A 21,048-nucleotide genomic window follows, 5' to 3' on the forward strand; every position below is an offset into this window, starting at 1 on the left:
TAGGCACGTGTTTATAAACCTTTGCTAACGGGACATTGCCTACTGAGCATCTGATAGCACCCAGTAAGCTAGGTTTGTATATAGTGTTTACGTTTGAAACAAATCTGGCTGAAAATGGAAAGAAAATAATCTCTCTATAACTTCCTTAAAATCCCACAGTTTTCAAATACCACTCAATAAAGTAAAGTTTAAGGAGAAAAATAACATAAAATAGATAAGTTTTTAAATTTTAAATAAAATAGCCATGACAAATGAATGTCTTGGGAGTATTCCATTAGAGTTAATCCTTGCTTAAGACCCCAGAGAGAGAGACACTCAATAGATGAAAAGGAAATTTTGAGGGGTTATGGGAAGGGGAAGAAACCCTTTACTTGGCAGTCTTGGAAGCAAATATTCCATCATCATTAACAACTGCTTAAGGCCTTCACCCCTTGGCAGTAGTAAACCTGCACTTTTCAAGAACGAAGAAGAAGCCTTCTTTTCAGGAAGGTGTGTACTAAACCCCTCGTGTAACCCTGGTGCTTCTCGAGTCTGCCTTTGCAAATTATAATTCCATCCAAGACATCCCCTGGGCCACCCTATGGCCCTGCCTATCAAATGACGAGAAAGGAGTCGTGAGGTGGCTCAGCACTTAGGGACACTTGCTGTTCTTGCAGAAGACTTGGGTTTAGATCCCAGCATCCACCACAGCCATCTCTAGTTCCAGGGGTCCAACACCTCTTCTGACCTCCCTGGGCACCAGGCACACATGTGGTGCACACACATACATGCAGGCAAAACACATATAATAAAGCAAAATACACACAAAATAAAATAAGTAATATTTTAAAGAGAGAGAAAGAAAAGCAGAGGGCTGTGGTTACAACCTTTTATGCTGTGACTTGTACATCTGACCAATATTAAGGCAATTATAAAGGGTCTCTGTTGGGGAACCCATATCCACATTTGGTTATGCCTTACTTCCTAACTGCCCCTCTCACACCCTTTATTTTGACAGCCACTCAGTGAAGAGGAAGGGAGGGTCTGGAAACCAAGGCTTGAAACTTAGAGGGTGGCCAACTGAGAGAGACCTGGAAGCGAGAGGAGGGTTAAGGGCTGAGCAGCCCTAGCACATGTCTTCAGCAGCAAACTTGCCCTTGGCCCTGCGCAGGATGGAGTCTTTGGCTGCATCATGGGGATGCTTGTTAGACGGGATCTCCAGGACAGCCGGAATGGACTTCCGGTGGGCATCAATGGAGAGCCGAACCGTCTCTGCGATGTAGATGAGAATGATGCCAATGTCTTCCCTGTTTAGAAACGGCCTGAAAGTGTCTTCAATCTCATTGATAGTGGTATCTTTCTCCACTACCAGGAAATTAGGGTGGCGGTTCTTGTTAAGCTCCCTAATGCTGCCCAACAAGAAATCAGTCAAGGTGTTCTAGTCTGCGATTGGTTTACCCCTGCCCGCTATCCTGTAAGGCCCTGCTCCCCCAAAAACCTCCAGACTGATTCTTAATGGCTTTTGAGATATCTTTATTTCTGTGCTTTGTAAGTTGGGAGACATATGTTTCAGATAGTAAATTTTCTAGCCCCTGACAATGAACGTCAGTGTTCTGGGGTGAGGGGAGATAAAAAGAGAACAGAGCTAGGTCTGCGCCGGGGGCCTGCTGAGTAGAGACTGATAAAAGACTCATCAAAGTGGACAGGCAAGCCATTCTCACAGGCAATAACAACATGTCTGAACCCTGCAGAGGCTCGGTACCGGCAAGGGGGCCGGGGAGACCCTCCTGTATGCTTGCAAGTGGTGATCTGGAAGGGAGACTGGCTTATTCTTAAGTTTTCTCCGTAAGGGCTTCCATTCGCACCACAGACGGCCTTGATGCTGCCCTTATTGCCATGGATAAAGGTGTTGACCTCTTTGCAGGGCGAGGTTAGGCCTCTTCTCTTCATCATGCTTTCGCAGTATCTGGCATCCCGACCCTTGGGCTTGGCATCATAGTGCTGAGTCAGGAACTTCGTGTACCTGGGGTCGTCCTGAGCCAGAGTTGAAGGGGTCGCAACCAGACTCAGCACAAAAACCAACAACAGAGGGCGCAGGCTCATCTCCATCTCTTCCAACAGAGATTCCTGCCGAGGACAAAGAGCAGGAATGGTTGGGCCATAGAACTACTTTCTAACTTAGAATTAATGGGTGGGGACTTTCAAGATAAAGCAGTTGTCCTCAGCTACCTCATTCCTTCTTTGCTTTGGCCTTCCTGACTGACACCGTGTGACAGCCATCTTTCTCTATTCTTTAGGTTTACTATCATCCACAGCGCATCAAAATCTGTTTATATTCTTTTTTTCACATTTATTAAATTGAGTATATCTTATTTACATTTCAATTGTTATTCCCCTTCCTGGTTTCCGGGTCAACATCCCGCTAACCCCTCCCCCTCCCCTTCTTTCTGGGTTCCCCTCCCCATCCTCCCCCCATGACCGCCCTCCCCCCCAAGAATCACGTTCACTGGTAGGACCAAGGGCTTTCCCTTCCACTGGTGCTCTTACTAGGCTATTCATTGCTACCTATGAGGTTGGAGCCCAGGGTCAGTCCATGTATAGTCTTTGGGTAGTGGCTTAGTTCAGGAAGCTCTGGTTGGTTGGCATTGTTGTTCATATGGAGTCTCAAGCCCCTTCAAGCGCTTTCAGTCCTTTCTCTGATTCCTTCAATGGGAGTCCCGTTCTCAGTTCGGTGGTTTAATGCTGGCATTCACCTATGTATTTGCCGTATTCTGGCTGTGTCTCTCAGGAGAGATCTACATCCGGTTCCTGTCAGCCTGCACTTCTTTGCTTCATCCATCTTATCTAGTTTAGTGGCTGTATATGTATGGCCCACATGTGGGGCAGGCTCTGAATGGGTGTTCCTTCTGCCTCTGTTCTAAACGTTGCCTCCCTATTCCCTCCCAAGGGTATTCTTGTTCCCCTTTTAAAGAAGGAGTGAAACATTTGCATTTTGGTCATCCTTCTTGAGTTCCTGTGTTCTGTGCATCTAGGGTAATTCGAGCATTTGGGCTAATATCCACTTATCAAAGAGTGCATACCATGTGTGTTTTTCTGTGATTGGGTTACCTCACTCAGGATGATATTTTCCAGTTCCATCCATTTGCCTATGAATTTCATAAAGTCAATATTTTGATAGCAGAGTAATATTCCATTGTGTAGATGTACCACATTTTCTGTATCCATTCCTCTGTTGAAGGGCATCTGGGTTCTTTCCAGCTTCTGGTTATTATAAATAAGGCTGCTATGAACATAGTGGAGCATGTGACTTTGTTATATGTTGGGGCATCTTTTGGGTATATGCCCAAGAGAGGTATAGCTGGGTCCTCAGGTAGTTCAATGTCCAATTTTCTGAGGAACCTCCAGACTGATTTCCAGAATAGTTGTACCAGTCTGCAATCCCACCAACAATGGAGGAGTGTTCCTCTTTCTCCGCATCCTCGCCAGCATTTGCTGTCACGTGAGTTTTTGATCTTAGCCATTCTCACTGGTGTGAGGTGAAATCTCAGGGTTGTTTTGATTTGCATTTCCCTTATGACTAAAGATGTCGAACATTTCTTTAGGTGTTTCTCAGCCATTTGGCATTCCTCAGCTCTGAATTCTTTGTTTAGCTCTGAACCCCATTTTTTAAATAGGTTTATTTGTCTCCCTGCAGTCTAACTTCTTGAGTTCTTTGTATGTTTTGGATATAAGCCCTCTGTCAGTTGCAGGATTGGTAAAGATCTTTTCCCAATCTGTTGGTTGTCATTTTGTCCTAACAACAGTGTCCTTTGCCTTACAGAAGCTTTGCAGTTTTATGAGATCTTATTTGTCGATTCTTGATCTTAGAGCATAAGCCATTGGTGTTTAGTTCAGGAAATTTTCTCCAGTGCCCACGTTTTAGAGATGCTTCCCCACTTTTTCTTCTATTAGTTTGAGTGTATCTAGCTTGATGTGGAGGTCCTTGATACACTTGGACTTAAGCTTTGTACAGGGTGATAAGCATGGATCGATCTGCATTCTTCTACATGCTGACCTCCAGTTGAAGCAGCACCATTTGCTGAAAATGCTATCTTTTTCCATTGGATGGTTTTGGCTCCTTTGTCAAAAAGCAAGTGCCCATAGGTGTGTGGGTTCATTTCTTGGTCTTCAATTCTATTCCACTGGTCTATCTGTCTGTCTCTGTACCAATACTATGCAGTTTTTATCACTATTGCTCTGTAATACTGCTTGAGTTCAGGGATAGTGATTCCCCTGGAAGTCCTTTTATTGTTGAGGATAGTTTTAGCTAGCCTGGGTTTTTTATTATTCCAGATGCATTTGGAAATTGTTCTGTCTAACTCTCTGAAGAATTGATTGGTATTTTGATGGGGATTGCATTGAATCTGTAGATCGCTTTTGGCTATTTGTACTATATTAATCCTGCCAATCCATGAGCATGGGAGATCTTTCCATCTTCTGAGATCTTCAATTTCTTTCTTCAGAGGCTTGAAGTTCTTATCATACAGATCTTTCACTTGCTTGGTTAAAGTCACACCAAGGTATTTTATATTATTTGGGACTATTATGAAGGGTTTCATTTCCCAAATTTCTTTCTCAACTTGTTTCTCTTTTGTGTAGAGGAAAGCTACTGATTTATTTGAGTTAATTTTATACCCAGCCACTTTGCTGAAGGTGTTTATCAGGTTTAGTAGTTCTCTGGTGGAACCTTTGGGATCACTTAAATATACTATCATATCATCTGCAAATAGTGATATTTTGACTTCTTTTCCAAACTGTATCCCTTTGATCTCCTTTTGTTGTCTGATTGCTCTGGCTAAAACTTCAAAAGCTATATTTAATAAGTAGGGAGAGAGTGGGCAGCCTTGTCTAGTCCCTGATTTTAGTGGGATTGCTTCAAGTTTCTCTCCATTTAGTTTAATGTTAGCAACTGGTTTGCTGTATATGGCTTTTACTATGTTTAGGTATGGGCCTTGAATTCCTATTCTTTCCAGGACTTTTATCATGAAGGGGTGTTGAATTTTGTCAAATGATTTCTCAGCATCTAATGAAATGATCATGTGGTTTTGTTCTTTCAGTTTGTTTATATAATGGATTATGTTGATGGTTTTCCGTATATTAAACCATCCCTGCATGCCTGGGATGAAGCCTACTTGATCATGGTGGATGATTGTTTTGATGTGCTCTTGGATTCGGTTTGCCAGAATTTTATTGAATATTTTTGCATCGATATTCATAAGGGAAATTGGTCTGAAGTTCTCTTTCTTTGTTGGGTCTTTGTGTGGTTTAGGTACAAGAGTAATTGTGGCTTCATAGAAGGAATTCGGCAGTGCTCCATCTGTTTCAATTTTGTGGAATAGTTTGGATAGTATTGGTATGAGGTCTTCTATGAATTCTGATAGAATTCTGCACTGAACTCATCTGGACCTGGGCTCTTTTTGGTTGGGAGACGTTTAATGACTGCTTCTATTTCCTTAGGAGTTATGAGGTTGTTTAATTGGTTTATCTGTTCCTGGTTTAACTTCGGTACCTGGTATCTGTCTAGGAAATTGCCCATTTCCTGCAAATTTTCAAGTTTTGTTGAATATAAGCTTTTGTAGTAGGATCTGATGATTTTTTTGAATTTCCTCTGATTCTGTAGTTATGTCTCCCTTTTCATTTCAGATTTTGTTAATTTGGATACACTCTCTGTGTCCTCTTGTTAGTCTGGCTAAGGGTTTATCTATCTTGTTGACTTTCTCAAAGAACCAACTTTTGGTTCTGTTGATTCTTTGTATGGTCCTTTTTGTTTCTACTTGGTTGATTTCAGCTCTGAGTTTGATTATTTCCTGATTTCTACTCCTCCTGGGTATATTTGCTTCTTTTTGTTCTAGAGTTCTTAGGTGTGTTGTCAAGCTGGTGACATATGCTCTTTCCTGTTTCTTTCTGCAGGCACTCAGAGCTATGAGTTTTCTTCTTAACATAGGTTTCATTGTGTCCTATAAATTTGGGTATGTTGTACCTTCATTTTCATTAAATTCTAAGAAGTCTTTAATTTCTTTCTTTATTTCTTCTTTGACCAGGTTATCATTGAATAAAGCATTGTTCAATTTCCATGAATATGTGGGTGTTCTTCCCTTATTGTTGTTGAAAATCAGCTTTAGCCCATGGCGGTCTGATAGGAAGCATGGGATTATTTCTATCTTTCTGTATCTATTGAGGCCTGTTTTATGACCAATTCTATGGTCAATTTTGGAGAAAGTACCATGAGGTGGTGAGAAGAAGGTATATCTTTTGTTTTACGATAGAATGTTCTATAAATATCTGTTAAGTGCATTTGCTTCATGACTTTTCTTAGTCTGTCTATGTCTCTGTTTAATTTCTGTTTCCATGATCTGTCCATTCATGAGAGTGGGGTGTTGAAATCTCTACTATTATTGTGTGAGGTGCAATGTGTGCTTTGAGCTTTAGTAAGGTTTCTTTTATGTATGTAGGTGCCCTTGTATTTGGAGCATAGATATTTAGGATTGAGAGTTAATCTTGGTGGATTTTTCCTTTGATGAATGTGAAGTGTCCTTCCTTATCTTTTTTGATGACTTTTAGTTGAAAATTGATTTTATTCGATATTAGAATGGCTACTCCAGCTTGCTTCTTCTGACCATTTGCTTGGAAAGTTGTTTTCCAGCCTTTCACTCTGAGGTAGTTTCTGTCTTTGACTCTGAGGTGTGTTTCCTGTAGGCAGTAGAATGCAGGGTCCTCATTGTGTATCCAGTTTGTTAGTCTATGTCTTTTTATTGGGGAGTTGAGTCCATTGATGTTGAGAGATATTAAGGAATAGTGATTGTTGCTTCCTGTTATATTCGTATTTGGATGTGAGATTATGTTTGTGTGCTTTTCTTCTCTGTCTTTTGCTGCAAAGACGATTAGTTTCTTGCTTTTTCTAGGGTGTAGCTTGCCTCCTTATGTTGGGCTTTGCCATTTATTATCCTTTGTAGGGCTGGATTTGTAGAAAGATATTGTGTAAATTTGGTTTCGTCATGGAATATCTGGGTTTCTCCATCTATGTTAATTGAGAGTTTTGCTAGATACAGTAACCTGGGCTGGCATTTGTGTTCTCTTAGGGTCTGTATGACATCTGTCCAGGATCTTCTGGCTTTCATAGTCTCTGGTGAGAAATCTGGTGTGATTCTGATAGGTCTGCCTTTATATGTTACTTGACCTTTTTCCCTTACTGCTTTTAATATTCTTTCTTTCTTTTGTGCATTTGGTGTTTTGACTATTATGTGATGGGAGGAGTTTCTTTTCTGGTCCAATCTATTTGGAGTTCTGGAGGCTTCTTGTATGTTTATGGACATCTCTTTCTTTAGGTTAGGGAAGTTTTCTTCTATGATTTTGTTGAAGATATTTACTGGTCCTTTGAGCTGGGAGTCCTCATTCTCTTCTATACCTATTATCCTTAGGTTTGATCTTCTCATTGAGTCCTGGATTTCCTGTATGTTTTTGGGAAGTAGCTTTTTCTGTTTTACATTATCTTTGACAGTTGAGTCAATGATTTCTATGGAATCTTCTGCTCCTGAGATTCTCTCTTCTATCTCTTGTATTCTGTTGGTGATGCTTGTATCTGTGGCTCCTTGTCTCTTCCTTTGGTTTTCTATATCCAGGGTTGTTTCCCTCTGTGCTTTCTTTATTGCTTCTATTTCCATTTTTAGTTCCTTTACCTGTTTGATTATGTTTTCCTGGAATTCTTTCAGGGATTTTTGTGATTCCTCTCTATGGGCTTGTACTTGTTTATTTATGTTTTCCTGCGTTTCTCTAAGGGAGTTCTTCATGTCTTTCTTGAAGTCCTCCAGCATCATGATCAAATATGATTTTAAATCTAGATCTTGCTTTTCTGGTGTGTTTGGATATTCAGTGTTTGCTTTGGTGGGAGAATTGGGCTCCAATGATGCCATGTAGTCTTGGTTTCTGTTGATCAGGTTCCTGGGCTTGCTTCTCGCCATCAGGTTGTCTCTGGTGTTACCTTGTTCTGCTATTTCTGACAGTGACTGGACAGTCCTATAGGCCTGTGTGTCAGGAGTGCTGCAGACCTGTTTTCCTGTTTTCTTTCAGCCAGTTATGGGAACAGAGTGTTCTGCTTTTGGGCGTGTAGTCTTTCCTGTCTACTGGTCTTCAGCTCTTTCTGTGGGCCTGTGTCTGGTGTTCACCAGGCAGGTCCCTTAGAGCAGAAAAGTTGGCCTTACCTGTGGTCCCTCGGCTGAAGTGGCTCCTGGGCAGCTGCTTTTGATCTCTCCCTGAAGGCGGCAACCAGGAAGGCCTGCACCACCTTTTCCCAGCCCCCCCACCCCGGTGCACCAGGATCACAGATGGCATTATGTGTTTTCCTCTAGAGTCAGAAATGTGGGCAGAGTGTAGTCCCTTCTGACTTCCCAGGCGTTTCTGCCTCTCTGAGGGTTTAGCTCTCCCTCCCACAGGATTTGGGTGCAGGGAGTATTTGATCAGGTCCCTTCAGATCTGGGTGGTGTCTGGACCGCAGGGGACCTGCCGGTTGAGTGCCCCTATCTTCTGGTTCCCAGAGGCCCTATACACTTTCCTCTTGGGCCAGGGATGTGAGCAGGGGTGGGCAGTATTGGTGGTCTCTCCTGCTCTGCAGTCTCAGGAGTGCCCACCTGTCCGGGTGGTGAGCTCTCTCTCCCAAGTCCAGGCAGTGAGCTCTCTCTCCCAAGGGGTTTTGGAGCAGGGAATGTGGGCCGGGATCAGCAAGGTTCCTGTTTATATTCTTAATTCACCTGTTACTTAACTTGCTAAAAAACATTACTCAAGTCCCTAATGTGCCCAGAAATCCTAGGGCACAAAGACCTTTAAGATATACCAAGGTTCAGGGGCGGTGTGTGTCTATAAGGCCCAGCTACTTGGGAAACAGAGGCAGGGGGATTGCTTGAATCCAGGAGTTCCATACTAGCTTGATGATATAGAAGACTCATTTTGGGGGTGGGGGGATCGAGCACAGAACAGAAATGTGCACCCATGGAGAAGGGTGAGTTGGTAACACAGGAGCTGAGAGCCATGCAGAGTGACTTCTGGGGATTGCGAGCAGAAGGACAACCCATCCCCACAAGGCTCTGAGATGGGATTCCGGTTCCACATCAGTGAGGAAAGCTGTAGAGATGATTACCTTGGGATGAAGGCTGCAGGTCTACTCCTCCCAGAGGGCAGAGTTACCATGCAGTGCATAGGGAGAACGGAACAGGTTGTGTGGTACCTGAAGTGGGCCTGGAAGAGACTCTGATAGAGCAAAGAGGGGAACTCAAGCTTTGTCTTCAGAGTGACCTACTTGGGATGCTCTTTGGATGGTCTGAGAGAATACTTTCTAATGTCTTCTACACGTGTGATACTGTTAGCATAGGCGAATGATCTTACCGTGTGGTAAAATGAAACACAGAACAAAACTGAGGTTTTAAAATTCCCTGTAAGATCTCTCTGAAGAGGAGAAGAGAGAAGACTCCTACCATCACCTCCCCAGAGCTCTCGGCACACCCTGCACCACACACATCTGTCAATCAGACGCAGGACCAAAGGTGTCTTCTGCTGGAGTCTGACCTTCTTGTGGACTTTTAAATTGTTATTTCTTATGAAATTTGAAATTTTGAGAACTGGGAAATAATAGGGAAATATCAAGCAGTGTCTGATAATATCCTTAGTTCTTTGGAGAAAATATAAAAAGATCATCCTGAGAATTAAAACCCTCTTCGTGGTGGGGCGGCAGAGATGGCTCAGCAGTTAAATGTGCGTCTTGCTCTTCAGAGAGCCTGAGTTCAGGTCCCTGCATCCACTCTAAGCTGCTCACATCCTGCAGCAACTCAGACTCTGGGGCATCCACTGCCTCTGTGGGCACCTGGAGCTCTCTTACACAGACCTGCCTACAGACACACATGCACACACCGAACAGTGAATAGTAAAAGTAAACCTTTAAAAAAATGCTCTAGGGAGGAAATGGCTAAGTAAGTAAAAGCCAGACTTGGAGGTAGAAACACAAGTTTCCCTACTAAACAGTCTTGTAATTGGTGAGTTTCATGGCCCAGAAACCACGGTAGATGGCTTCTCAGAAACACACACAAGCCTGCACTGCCACACAAAACCCATTATAGCTCTACACCCCACCATATCAGATAACTGTGAATGTCCCCACATTGCAGAGGAAAAATCAACTTTTAAGTTTGATTTTGTTTTGTTTTGAGAGTCTTGCACCCACACTGGCCCCAAACTCTTGATCTTCCTGAAGAACTACCACCCCTAGTTTATGTTCTTCTAGGGAGATGCAGGCAGGAGAATTGTAATTTCTATGTCATTTTTGGCTCTATAGCCAATTCAAGGACAGCCTGGGATACAGGAGACCTTGTCTGTAAATAAATAAATACAAAGAATGTTGCATCTTTCGGCCTAAAGGAGTAGTACTTAGAGAGGAAATCAGTCCCAAGTAAGTTTTTGTTTTTTTACCCTGAAGTGTGGTACATTTTCAGCCACATTAAGTTAATCATTAATGTTATTTTCTGTTTCTCTCATGTATAAGTCTGAACATATTTAGTTTTCCCTCGTGTGTGTGCACATGTGCATACATGTGTGTGTATGTTTGGGTGTACATGTGCATGCATGTTCGCTCACGTGTGTGTGTGTGTGTGTGTGTGCGTGCGCGCGCACGTGTATAGAAAGCTGAGGTCCTGGCACTCAGCCTATAGTCGGCTTGCTCAGTAGTGCAGGGTCAGGAGTGTAGCTTGGAATCTAGGAGTCAGGGGGTCTAAGGCTCTACTGAGCATGTGGACGATGGGCGATGGAATGGGAAGTGAACTTCCCTTCTAATTAGTATCTGACACTAGCCTGTTCTTCCTGTTTCACAGTAACCATGACCAAACTCAGAATAAGGCTATAAAGAATACCAAATTCTTGGTCATTTCGCAGTGCTGAAATAACAAACTTCCATAAAGCATGCAGATTATGAACTGCAACAGAATCAAACGTGAATGTGGGTTTTTTTTTTCCCGTTTATTGAGAAAGATGGTGCACACGTGCAGAAGGCACAGCCACCACTGAAGAGTTTCCGGCATTTACCAGAGTTGCCAGGCTGCATGAGACCTGCTTACATTTATTTTAGGATGCTCTTTCCTGGATGTGATTGTTGGCGCCTGCACCAGCACGGTACTGAGAATCGGGCAAACGCCTGTGGGATTAAAGAAACACACACACATAGATCATTCGTGTCAAGCCAGGAGAGGAAGAGAGAGAGAGAGAGACTCCTGTAGATTTATTCACCACTTATATACCCATGTTCCCCAGGTAGAAAATATCTGGGAAGCACAGTGGGAAACCCTGGCTCGGGACTACCTGGCTCCTGACTTCGGTAACAAAAGACTGACTACGAGACCTGAATTAATTAGGGAGAAATCCGAGAAAACCAGCCTAAATCTCAAGGACAAAGGCTGAGAAAGCAAAAGGCAGGAGAGAATTGACCACCGCCCAGGTGTGGCCCAGGTATGTCGGTTCCACATGCATCAGCCGGGGTCAAAGCATTCCGTGATTATTTTCTTTCTGTGCCATAAATTCATGGGAGAGGCTTTTGTCCAACAATCTCAAGACTTTATGGCAGTCATCTTAACTGTGGCCATACAGTCACGAAGCGGCCAGGCCCAAATCCAATATGGCTCCCTACATCTCCCCCGTTTTTCTTTTATAAAAGACCATTAGATGGAAGTAGTGGTCTGAGAGAGATCAGACATGTCTCACAGAGTGCCCAGCTCGGCCATGGCAAGCCACTCTTGCAGTTAGGACTGCACCCCAATGGCTAGGAATGAACTTATGCTGTAACACACTGTTCTGGGCTATACGTGTGTGTTTTGGGGGAGAAACTGGGCAGAGGAGCATTTGACCGGCACGTACATTTAAACAGGGCGTAGTCACCTCTGGCTTAGGATCGACCTCTCGAACCCCAGCCTTATCTGTCATAGGATCACCTTGTCGCCCTCAAGGCTCCATGTCTTAGATTGGTCAAGGGTCAGAGGAAGTTGCTCATTACTGATGATGGCTACATTGGGTCATCTTTTTATTCCTCTTATTCAGGCCCAGGGACGAAAGAGTAGGGGCCAGATGGCATTAATTTAGGAGATTGTGGAAGTTGAGCCTCTCCCGATATGTAGTGGGCACCTCATCTTTGTTTGTTGTTTCTCTGGTTCTCCTCAGCTGCTATGGCCATACCACCAAGGGCCGTCATCAAGCAGCTCCTGTAATAAAATTTAGAATTCCGAATTGTTAGCAACTACTCCAGAAAGTTCACCCACTGTGCTTGCCTAACAATAGATTGGGGGAGGGTAACTCCAGACACTGCAGACACAATGGCTGCAGCAGTAATGGCTGCTACAATAGCAGCGAAAATGCCAAGGTCTTTCCCAGGACAGTTCAGGATCAGCCATGCTTCTCTGGAACAACCAGCAGGCAATGCAACCATGTCTGAGATCTGCACAACCAGGGCAGAGTTCCCCAGTCCACAGCAGCTTCACGCAGATGGCATTCCTGTGAAGCTAAAGACTGCAAAATGACAACACCAGTTAAGGCAGCAAGAGTCGCCAGGGGAATGGGGGGGGCAAGGGTAACGGCTGGTGTCCAGTCTTCTCCAGCAAGCAGCAGTGCACAGAGGGTCTGAGCGTAGGCCACAGTGGGACGGGACACACGCAGCGGTAACACTGACTGCGGCAACGCCAAAATCTCTGTGATGACAAAAGATGAGGGGGAATCCTCCATCTTCCTCTAAGGGCACAGGAATGACTCCGGGGACCCGAACCAGGAGAGCTGAATCTTCATGCTCCCAGGATCAGCATGTCTCACCAGCCACTCAGGCAGCTGGCACACTCCTGTAGCATCCTGTAGAAAAAACACAAACATTCCCTCTTCCCCATATAAAATATCTGAACAGAATCATGCCAATACGTGAATCTTTCTATTTCACCTAGGCAGAAGTATGCCTAGTTGTAGGGTGCCATAAATACTCAGAGTATTCCTTGGCATACAGATTTTAAAATTGGAAATAAAAGGAGTATTATTAAATAATTGTATAGCATACAGGGATGTAACTCCCCCTTTTTATTTATTGAGATATTGTTAAGATATTATTTATTAAGATAAGTCCTCAAGGATTAAATTAAGGACACTGAGCACTTGCATTTATAAATTGACTTGTATACCAAATTATTGTCTCCAGCATTATTGTTTTGGTTATATAAAGAATGAGATTTTTTGACTAATTGTTCCTATGTAAGGCCTATAATCTGCCTGGTATCATTGTCCTCCCTTGCTAAGGGGTCCAGGCAATCCAGTTTGAGTTATTAAATGGCCTCTAAAGGAACAGTACTTAGTGCTCTTAACCATTAAGCCATCTCTCTAGCCCCTCACCAGCTTTATTTACCTAAACATAAGCATTAATTAGAAATGCCAAATCCTGGGGCTGGGGATTTAGCTCAGTGGTAGAGCGCTTACCTAGGAAGCGCAAGGCCCTGGGTTCGGTCCCCAGCTCCGAAAAAAAAAACAAAAACAAAAAAAAAAAAGCCAAATCCTGTAAACAAGATCCAGATTTAGCCTTACTTAGAAATCCCTGAGCTGGCAGGGTAAGACTGGGAGTGAGAATAAGCAAATGGAGTCTTCCTCTTTTCGTGAGGGTGTGCTATCAACTCCATTACCATTTCCACAAAGCTAGGTATGAATCTAAGGTCTAATTTAGTTGTCTGAGCCAGAGCTCTGAAAGGACAGTGAGTGGTCAGACATTCACACTGAAATCATCACTCACTGATTTCATGTAGAAAACTTGCCTCCAATAAAGCATTAACTAATTGTAAAATTTAAGGGTTAGTAGTATCAAAAAAAAAAAAAGAAAAACTTTTTAATCAATTGTAAACCATAAGCCACACATTGGCTATCAGTATATGAATTGAAAGCTTGATTTTTTAACATTTAAAAAACAGCGTCTACAGCACATAATTCAATAATCTGTGCTGAACAAGGGGAAACTCTAGAGAATAAACAAGTGGTCCAATCATATATGTAGCATTTTTATTAAATGAACCACCTATAAATACAGTAAGCGCATTTTCTATGGGTTGCATCCACAAATTTATAGGAAATAACAAAAGCATGTAAAGAGTAAAATTATCAATTTTGCCTGAAAAATTTGTACATGTGATAGGCCAAATATTAGTATTTTGTAATAACCGATTTAATTGCTGTTTGGAATAAGGTATGTTTCACCAGGTTTCTTTTTAAAATACTTCCATGACTCTAGCCTACAATTCTGTATTAACACAACTGAAGCTTTATCTCCAATGAGTATAACAAACAAAGGCCTAAGTCCTCTGGTAAGGTGAGGTACTTAGCCAATTAACATATCCTCGGAAGCTTAAAATTAGTTTCAAATATTCTTCTCTGGAATAGTGCAACAGCTACTCCCCAAATATTAAAGCTCATTTTGAGAGCAAAGGTTTGTAGTATAAATTTCCATATATACTGAAAGATTTAAAGTTCTAACTTCTACATTAAAGAAGCAACAAAATTACATAATATAAGGCTATTGGCCATTCTTTTGTAAAATTTTTAATGATATCACTTCATGGGCTCTCTAAAATTATAAGCAAGCTCATGAAATGAAAATTCCTCACAATCGCCAGGACGTAAACAAATTGCATAAAAACAATCCTCTAAATCTATCTTGAAATGGCAGTTGGAGTAAACAAACAAGCTGTAATGCTCTCACAAGTTCCAAAACCTCATCAATCCTTCGTAAATCCTGTAACAATCTCTACCTGCTTGATTTTTTCTCAATTATAAGTAAGTTTGAGTTAGTCAATGTAACACTGGCAATCCTTAATCACAATCTTTAAGTTCTCCTTGTAACACCAGAGCACAGCCACAACTTTGGAAAGTCACCTGAGTTCTGAGTATGTGACTAGGCAGCTGTCCTTGGGGCAGTGGAATTAGCATCAAAATACAGTAACTTCAGGGCAAACCACAACTTTGGAAAACAAAACTCAACCTCCAACAACCTAGTCTCCAAAATACAGTCTCCAAAACACTGAGTCTGTCCTTCATGCAAAAAGTTTGACTGCCAATTACTACATATGAACGCATGATGGTGCAGTCTCCGATACCCCAACAAAGAGACATTGCCCTAAAATCTTTTAGAAGCCTGGTTTCTAGAATAAGAATTCCATAAAAATATTATCTCAATTTAGACCTGTTTCCCTAGGTTGGCTCATGCCACATGTTGTCTAGAATGACTTCATCCAAATTACAGTTTTAAGCCAACTTTCTGTTACCAATGTTACACCTTTTTAACCATATCTAATAACTTAAAAACCAATAGTCCATAACCAAGGCATGTAGAGCATATTTATATATTTGAAACCAATCAGAAACAAAATTGAAGTGGCTACACATATCTTTAATAGTTAGACCAAACACCATTATGACTTTTCTAGCTGTGATTTTAAGAGAAGCACCTTGTCACCTGCTAAGTCTAATAATCAGCTCATGCAGACGCTCATCCCTGGGCAGCTTCTCCAGCTGACCTAGGCTCCTAGCTACAGGTACAGGGCTCCAAAGGCCAATTGAAACTGCTTTTTATTCATTTGTTCCTTTTTTTTGAAACGAGTTAAAACCAAATCAAGATGTAAACGACCAGCAGATAAAGTTTTTACCATTTTTTCTTTTGAACATGAAACATAAAACATTTAAACAACGAGAAACAAAAACCACAGACATAAACTGACAGACATGGACAGCTTGGTGCACCAAGGACAGACAATAGACATAGAGGGAAAAAAACTAGATGGTGTCCCACCGAAGGGAATCAGATATCCTACCTATGAAACCCAGAACCAGAAATAAGCATTTCTCCAATAGGAGCCAGCAGAGAGTTAGGACATCTCCTGCCTTTCTTCTGTTCCCAGGAGAGCTCTGAAAGTTTTTCTCTTTTTCCAAAGCATCCTCAGAGAGTCCGGGAGGACTGTTTTTCCCAAACCCATTCTCTCTCATGTCTAGGGTGTAAACTATCTCTAATCAGGGTCCAAAGACTAAAACATAACTCTAAAAGAACGCATAAGCAAAAACATTTTACCATTACCTTGTCCCTTTTTTATTACAAGTTTTACTCATGCTAGCCCAAATCATTGAGGCCTTTTCTAGCCCATCTTATCCCAATACGTCCCTGCTTCTGCAACAGCTTCCAGGGACGTCCTGTCAGGAGACCTTTTCTTTCCCGATCTTGGATCACTGGATTCAAAGTTCAAATCTCAGTGGGACCTCCATTTGTCGGTGCCTTCACCGACAGGGTACCGAGAATCAGGGGAAAGCCTGCGGGATTAAAGAAACACACACACAGGTTATTCATGTCAAGCCAGGAGAAGAAGAAGAGAGAGAGAGACTCCTGTAGCTTTATTCACCACTTATATACCCAAGTTCCCCAGGTAGAAAATATCTGGGAAGCTCAGTGGGAAACCCTGGCTCCGGACTACCTGGCTCCTGACTTCAGTAACAAAAGACTGACTACGAGACCTGAATTAATTAGGGAGAAATCCTACAAGACCAGCCTAAATCTCAAGGACAAAGGCTGAGAAAGCAAAAGGCAGGAGCGAATTGACCACCGCCCAGGTGTGGCCCAGGTGTGTCGGTTCCACATGCATCAGCCGGGCTCAAAGCATTCTGTGATTATTTTCTTCCTGTGCCGTAAATTCATGGGAGAGGCTTTTGTCCAACAATCTCAAGACTTTATGGCAGTCACCTTAACTGTGGCCATACAGTCACAAAGCGGCCAGGCCCAAATCCAATACGGATCTCTACATGTGGTTTCTCTTTAAAAATGAGGAAGATCTATGTGTGAAACTACATGGGTGCCTGCAATTGCAGAGTGGGCAAAGAGGACTGGGGCACATTTTGGAACTAGCCTGGCTACCGCCAACCTAAACAAACAAAAATATCAAGAACTGGTAATACTCGAAACGAGCAGCAGGTGGCAGCAGTGGATAGGATGTGGCCATTCAATAGACTGACAGTGTGCTCTCCTGGAGGTGCCAGCCAGGTTGTGGTAGGCTCACCCAGAGTGCCTTAACTTGCCAGGCTCTGGGTATTTAGGACACCAAAGCAAAAGCCATACGTACAGGGTCCAAATGCTAAGGCCATTATAAAGCAGATGTTTACCAGCTATCGGGTTTCATGGCTGCTGTTTGCAAACACACCATTGCCCACGTGATCCTAGGCAAAAAGCCATTACCTGTCCATGTTTCCTGCTGCTGTATAATCTACACCTGAGCTGGATCTGCACTCTTTGCCTTGAGTCACAGTGCTGGCTTCACAGCAGACTCTCGGTACCGCTCTGCTAGTTAACATACCTTTTCTCTTGAGGCCTGTTCTTTAGCAGCCCAAAATCAGAGGGGTTCCAGCTTTGAAAGTCCATGCTTCTTACTAAGCTAATAGATTCCTTGTGGGTTTCAGTAGCCAAATCTGGCAACATCGGAATTGCAGAGACATATTTAAATAACCTTAGTTGATGGTACAAGGTATCAACTGGAAGAAATCGGTGATGGGGTAACCTTAGTCCAGTCTCACTGAAACACATCTTCCCTGAAGGCTCTCCTCTAAGTCAAGCCTGTGTACCATGAGTAGACTAATACTACACTGGGGATTTTTTCATCCTAAAATGGCACTTGCTATTTAGACTTTGAAAGCTCTCAGGCCTATGTGGCCAGGAAAGGGGGTTACTTGTTTCTAATTTGCAGAAATTGCACATTAATTTTTACCAACTCACCCCATGCAGTCTCTCCTTATGGCTTCACTTTACTAAAGCACCCAGAAAGCAACTTCCAGCAGCAGCACGCCCCAACCACCAGTGTCTACTGTCCACTCCCTTGAAACGTTTAGCTAGAAATACCCCCTCAAAGCCAGGCAGGGTATAATTGTGAGAAAACAAGCGAGCGCCGGACTATTAGGGTGTGTGGATGTACTTCTGCCACGGGCAAAGGTGCTGAACCTTAGTCCCCCACACAACAATGGCTGTCACTCGGATTTCCTGCAGTGGAAGAGTTCTGACTGTGCAGAGCCGGTTTTCCATTCTTAACCCCGTAGTGCTCACAGGAATCCTCCTTCTCTCTTTCTCTCCGTTGGCAGCGCTTTGTAGCCTACAGCTCTAGCAAACTTTCCTGCGTCGGGAGTGGCAGTGCCACAGACACCCTTCTCGAAGATTTACTCTCCTACTCCGTGTCTCCCAACAGTTCAGCAGGAAGCCGGAACAGCTGAAAGCCGGAATACCAGATGCCCGGTCTTCCTAGTATTTCCTCCCTCGACCTACCAACTTTTGATCTTGGTACATGGTCCGCTTTGTTTTAAAAGAGCATCCATATTTTTTTTAAGAGGAAAGAAACGAGGAGGAAGCACTGCCGAAAGTACTTCCTGGTTTGGGGTTTTCCTTTTTCGAGACAGGGTTTCTCCGTGTAGCCCTGGCTGTCCCGGAACTCGCTCTGTAGACCAGGCTGGCCTCGAACTCACAGAGATCTGAGATTAAAGGTGGCGTCACCATCACCAGGCTTAGGATTTTTCTTATTATTCCTGCCAAGCCACATGCTTGTTGTGGAAGGAAACATGGCAGTTCAGATGTCCATTGGCAAATGGCTTCCTAAGCCTTAGGGGACTTTTAATCTCAATTTAAGAATCCCTCACATATCTCCATCTCCTTGCTCGCAGTCCCATTAATTGTATCCCAGATACAAACCACCCCAAAGAAACCTGTTTTCATTTTAAATTTTGACTCTTACTCATTTTCTTTTGAGTGAGAGAATTTGGGTTCAGAGAGCAAGCGTAAATGTGTGTGTGTGTGTGTGTGTGTGTGTGTGTTAGTGTGTGTGGGGGGTCGTAATCGGTTTCACTAAAATAGAAGAAAGGCTAGCAAAAGCACAGAGGAAAAGAAGCAAGCAGTCGAGCACCCACAGGGAAGAATCTTACAAAAGCTGGCCAGGTTTCCTCCGTCTGACTGGGACCAGTCTAGCTGTTTGCTCCTGGAGACAGGGTCCTGCGGTGTGAAGCCAGAGGCTCCTGTCAGTCTGGTTATATACAGGGCTCGTGTGAAGGGGTGGGGAGAACATATCTAAGGATCTCTACCTTGGCAGAGACTTGTAAACCAAGGACACTAATCGTGGACAAACAAGGAGTCATTCACCTTTTCCCTGAGCATGACTGGGTCAAATATTAACCACCTGGTGGACCAGACATTTTTTAGCGATGGGAATGTTTCCTAAGTGTGGCCTTTTGTTCCTAAGCTGTCTCTTTCCTTATGTGTGGTCCTTACCCTTGCTCAGAGTAGGACTGAGGTTTCACTATTCATAAGCTATAGATCCAAAACTTACTATCTCTGGTGTTAAGCTCAACTTCAGGAACTACTTGGAAGAAGTCTAAAGGGAGGAGTGAGGCGACTGTGCTCACATCACTTCAAGCCCCAGAAATAAATAGCACTTCCTGGGCTCCTCTTCCCTCCATCCATCCACAGGAAACAATGGCCACTCACTATCCTCATCTTTTTTTAAAGATTTATTTATTTATTATACATAATTACACTGTGGGTGTCTTCAGACACACCAGAAGAGGGCATCAGACCCCATAACAGATGGTTTGAGCCACCATGCGGCTGCTGGGATTTGAACTCAGGACCTCTGGAAGGACAGTCAGTGCTCTTAACCACTGAGCCATCTCTCCATCTCTCCAGCCCTCAACCTCCTCTTCTTGAAAGCACAATTGCAAAATCAGCTGTCTACATGTCAGCATTATCTGAACTATGTACAAGGCACTGTGTTCATCTGCTCTGCTTATGAGGTGACGCTAAGATCGAAGAGTAAGTGAGCCACAGGGCAGACTTCTAACACCCAGAAAGTACACGGTGAGGTAGAGAGGTGGTGAACAAGTTAACTAGAATTGTTCTTACGTATTTATCTTCAGGGCTGGGCAGGTAGCTCAGTGGTTCCGGGCACTGGAAACACTTTCTGGGCTTCTCTTTATAGGTTCAGACATGCACTATTTGGTATCAGTTATTAAATAAACTTGAGTGCTAAGCAGAGCAATCTCTGGCTGTGGGAGCCAGCCGATCCTTCCCCTGGGGTCTGATGAGGTCATCCAGGTGTTGGAATAGACCCAGGGAGTGTTCTGCTCTTGCCTGCAAAAGGTTCTGAAATCAGCTGATTTGCCTACACCACTGAGCCTCTGTTCCTGACTACAGAGTAAACTCTGGGAGTGCAACCTCTTTACAAAGCAAACCCTTAATTCCAGCACTTGGGAGGCAGAGGCAGGTGCATCTGTGTGAGTTCGAGGTCAGCCTGGTCTCCAGAGTGAGTTCTAGGACAGCCAGGGCTATGCAGAGAAATCCTGTCCCAAAAACAAACAAAAAACAAGCAAGCAAACAAGCAGAAGCTGCTCAGAATGTGCATGCCCCGATGGATACACTTCCTAAGAACAGGGCCTGACAGCTTGAGGAGGAAGAGTGGAGGTCATGAGGACCTGGAAAAGGGCACAAACTTAAACAAGGTTCAGCTTTGTTGAGGCACAGCCCAGCTTGAAGGTCCCCTTTGTTCTTGTCCCCTCCCCCTCCCTCCTGCACTTAACCGACTGTGAGCTGAAAGGAAATGAGGCTGGAGTTGTTAGAAGATGACTAAGCTGCTGTAGCCTGACTTCAGGTACTAGAGTCTGCGGAAAGGGAGACAGTCGCATTCTGACCAGGCATCCATTAGACAAGTGCCAAACTTTGTTCTGTCAAATGCCAGCATTTCAACTGTCTCAGAAATACAGGGAAGGCTAGCACTCGGGGACCTTCAGGGTGAGGCCTCTCTACTGGTATCCAAGCCAACACCGAATGCTCAGTGTGCAAACATAACGGGAATGGTGGTGCCTCTTTTAAATTAATCACACAGCGCTTTGACAACAGATGAGGACGGGCTGGGTTCTAGAGTCAGCAACCACTCATTGTTAGGAGAGCGGCCAGTCCATTGCGACACCCGGATGGCCTCA

General features: G+C 43.5%; 1 protein-coding gene across 1 annotated transcript; it reads right to left on the reverse strand.

The window, feature by feature from the left end:
- Positions 1–1,495: 1,495 nt before the first annotated feature.
- Ang2 (angiogenin, ribonuclease A family, member 2) lies at positions 1,496–19,075 on the reverse strand. Its single transcript, NM_001012359.2, has 3 exons — positions 19,000–19,075; positions 16,592–16,595; positions 1,496–2,106 (listed from the first exon to the last, which is right to left on the reverse strand). The coding sequence occupies exon 3, from the start codon at positions 2,086–2,088 to the stop codon at positions 1,585–1,587; it is 504 nt and encodes a 167-aa protein (NP_001012359.1). The 5' UTR covers positions 2,089–2,106; positions 16,592–16,595; positions 19,000–19,075; the 3' UTR covers positions 1,496–1,584.
- Positions 19,076–21,048: the final 1,973 nt, after the last annotated feature.

Source organism: Rattus norvegicus, chromosome 15, assembly GCF_036323735.1.
Source record: "Rattus norvegicus strain BN/NHsdMcwi chromosome 15, GRCr8, whole genome shotgun sequence".
Lineage (NCBI taxonomy): Eukaryota > Metazoa > Chordata > Mammalia > Rodentia > Muridae > Rattus > Rattus norvegicus.

Excerpts from the sequence above, each read along its gene's own strand:
- Ang2 (NM_001012359.2), bottom strand. The coding sequence starts at position 2,088 with ATGGAGATGAGCCTGCGCCCTCTGTTGTTGGTTTTTGTGCTGAGTCTG.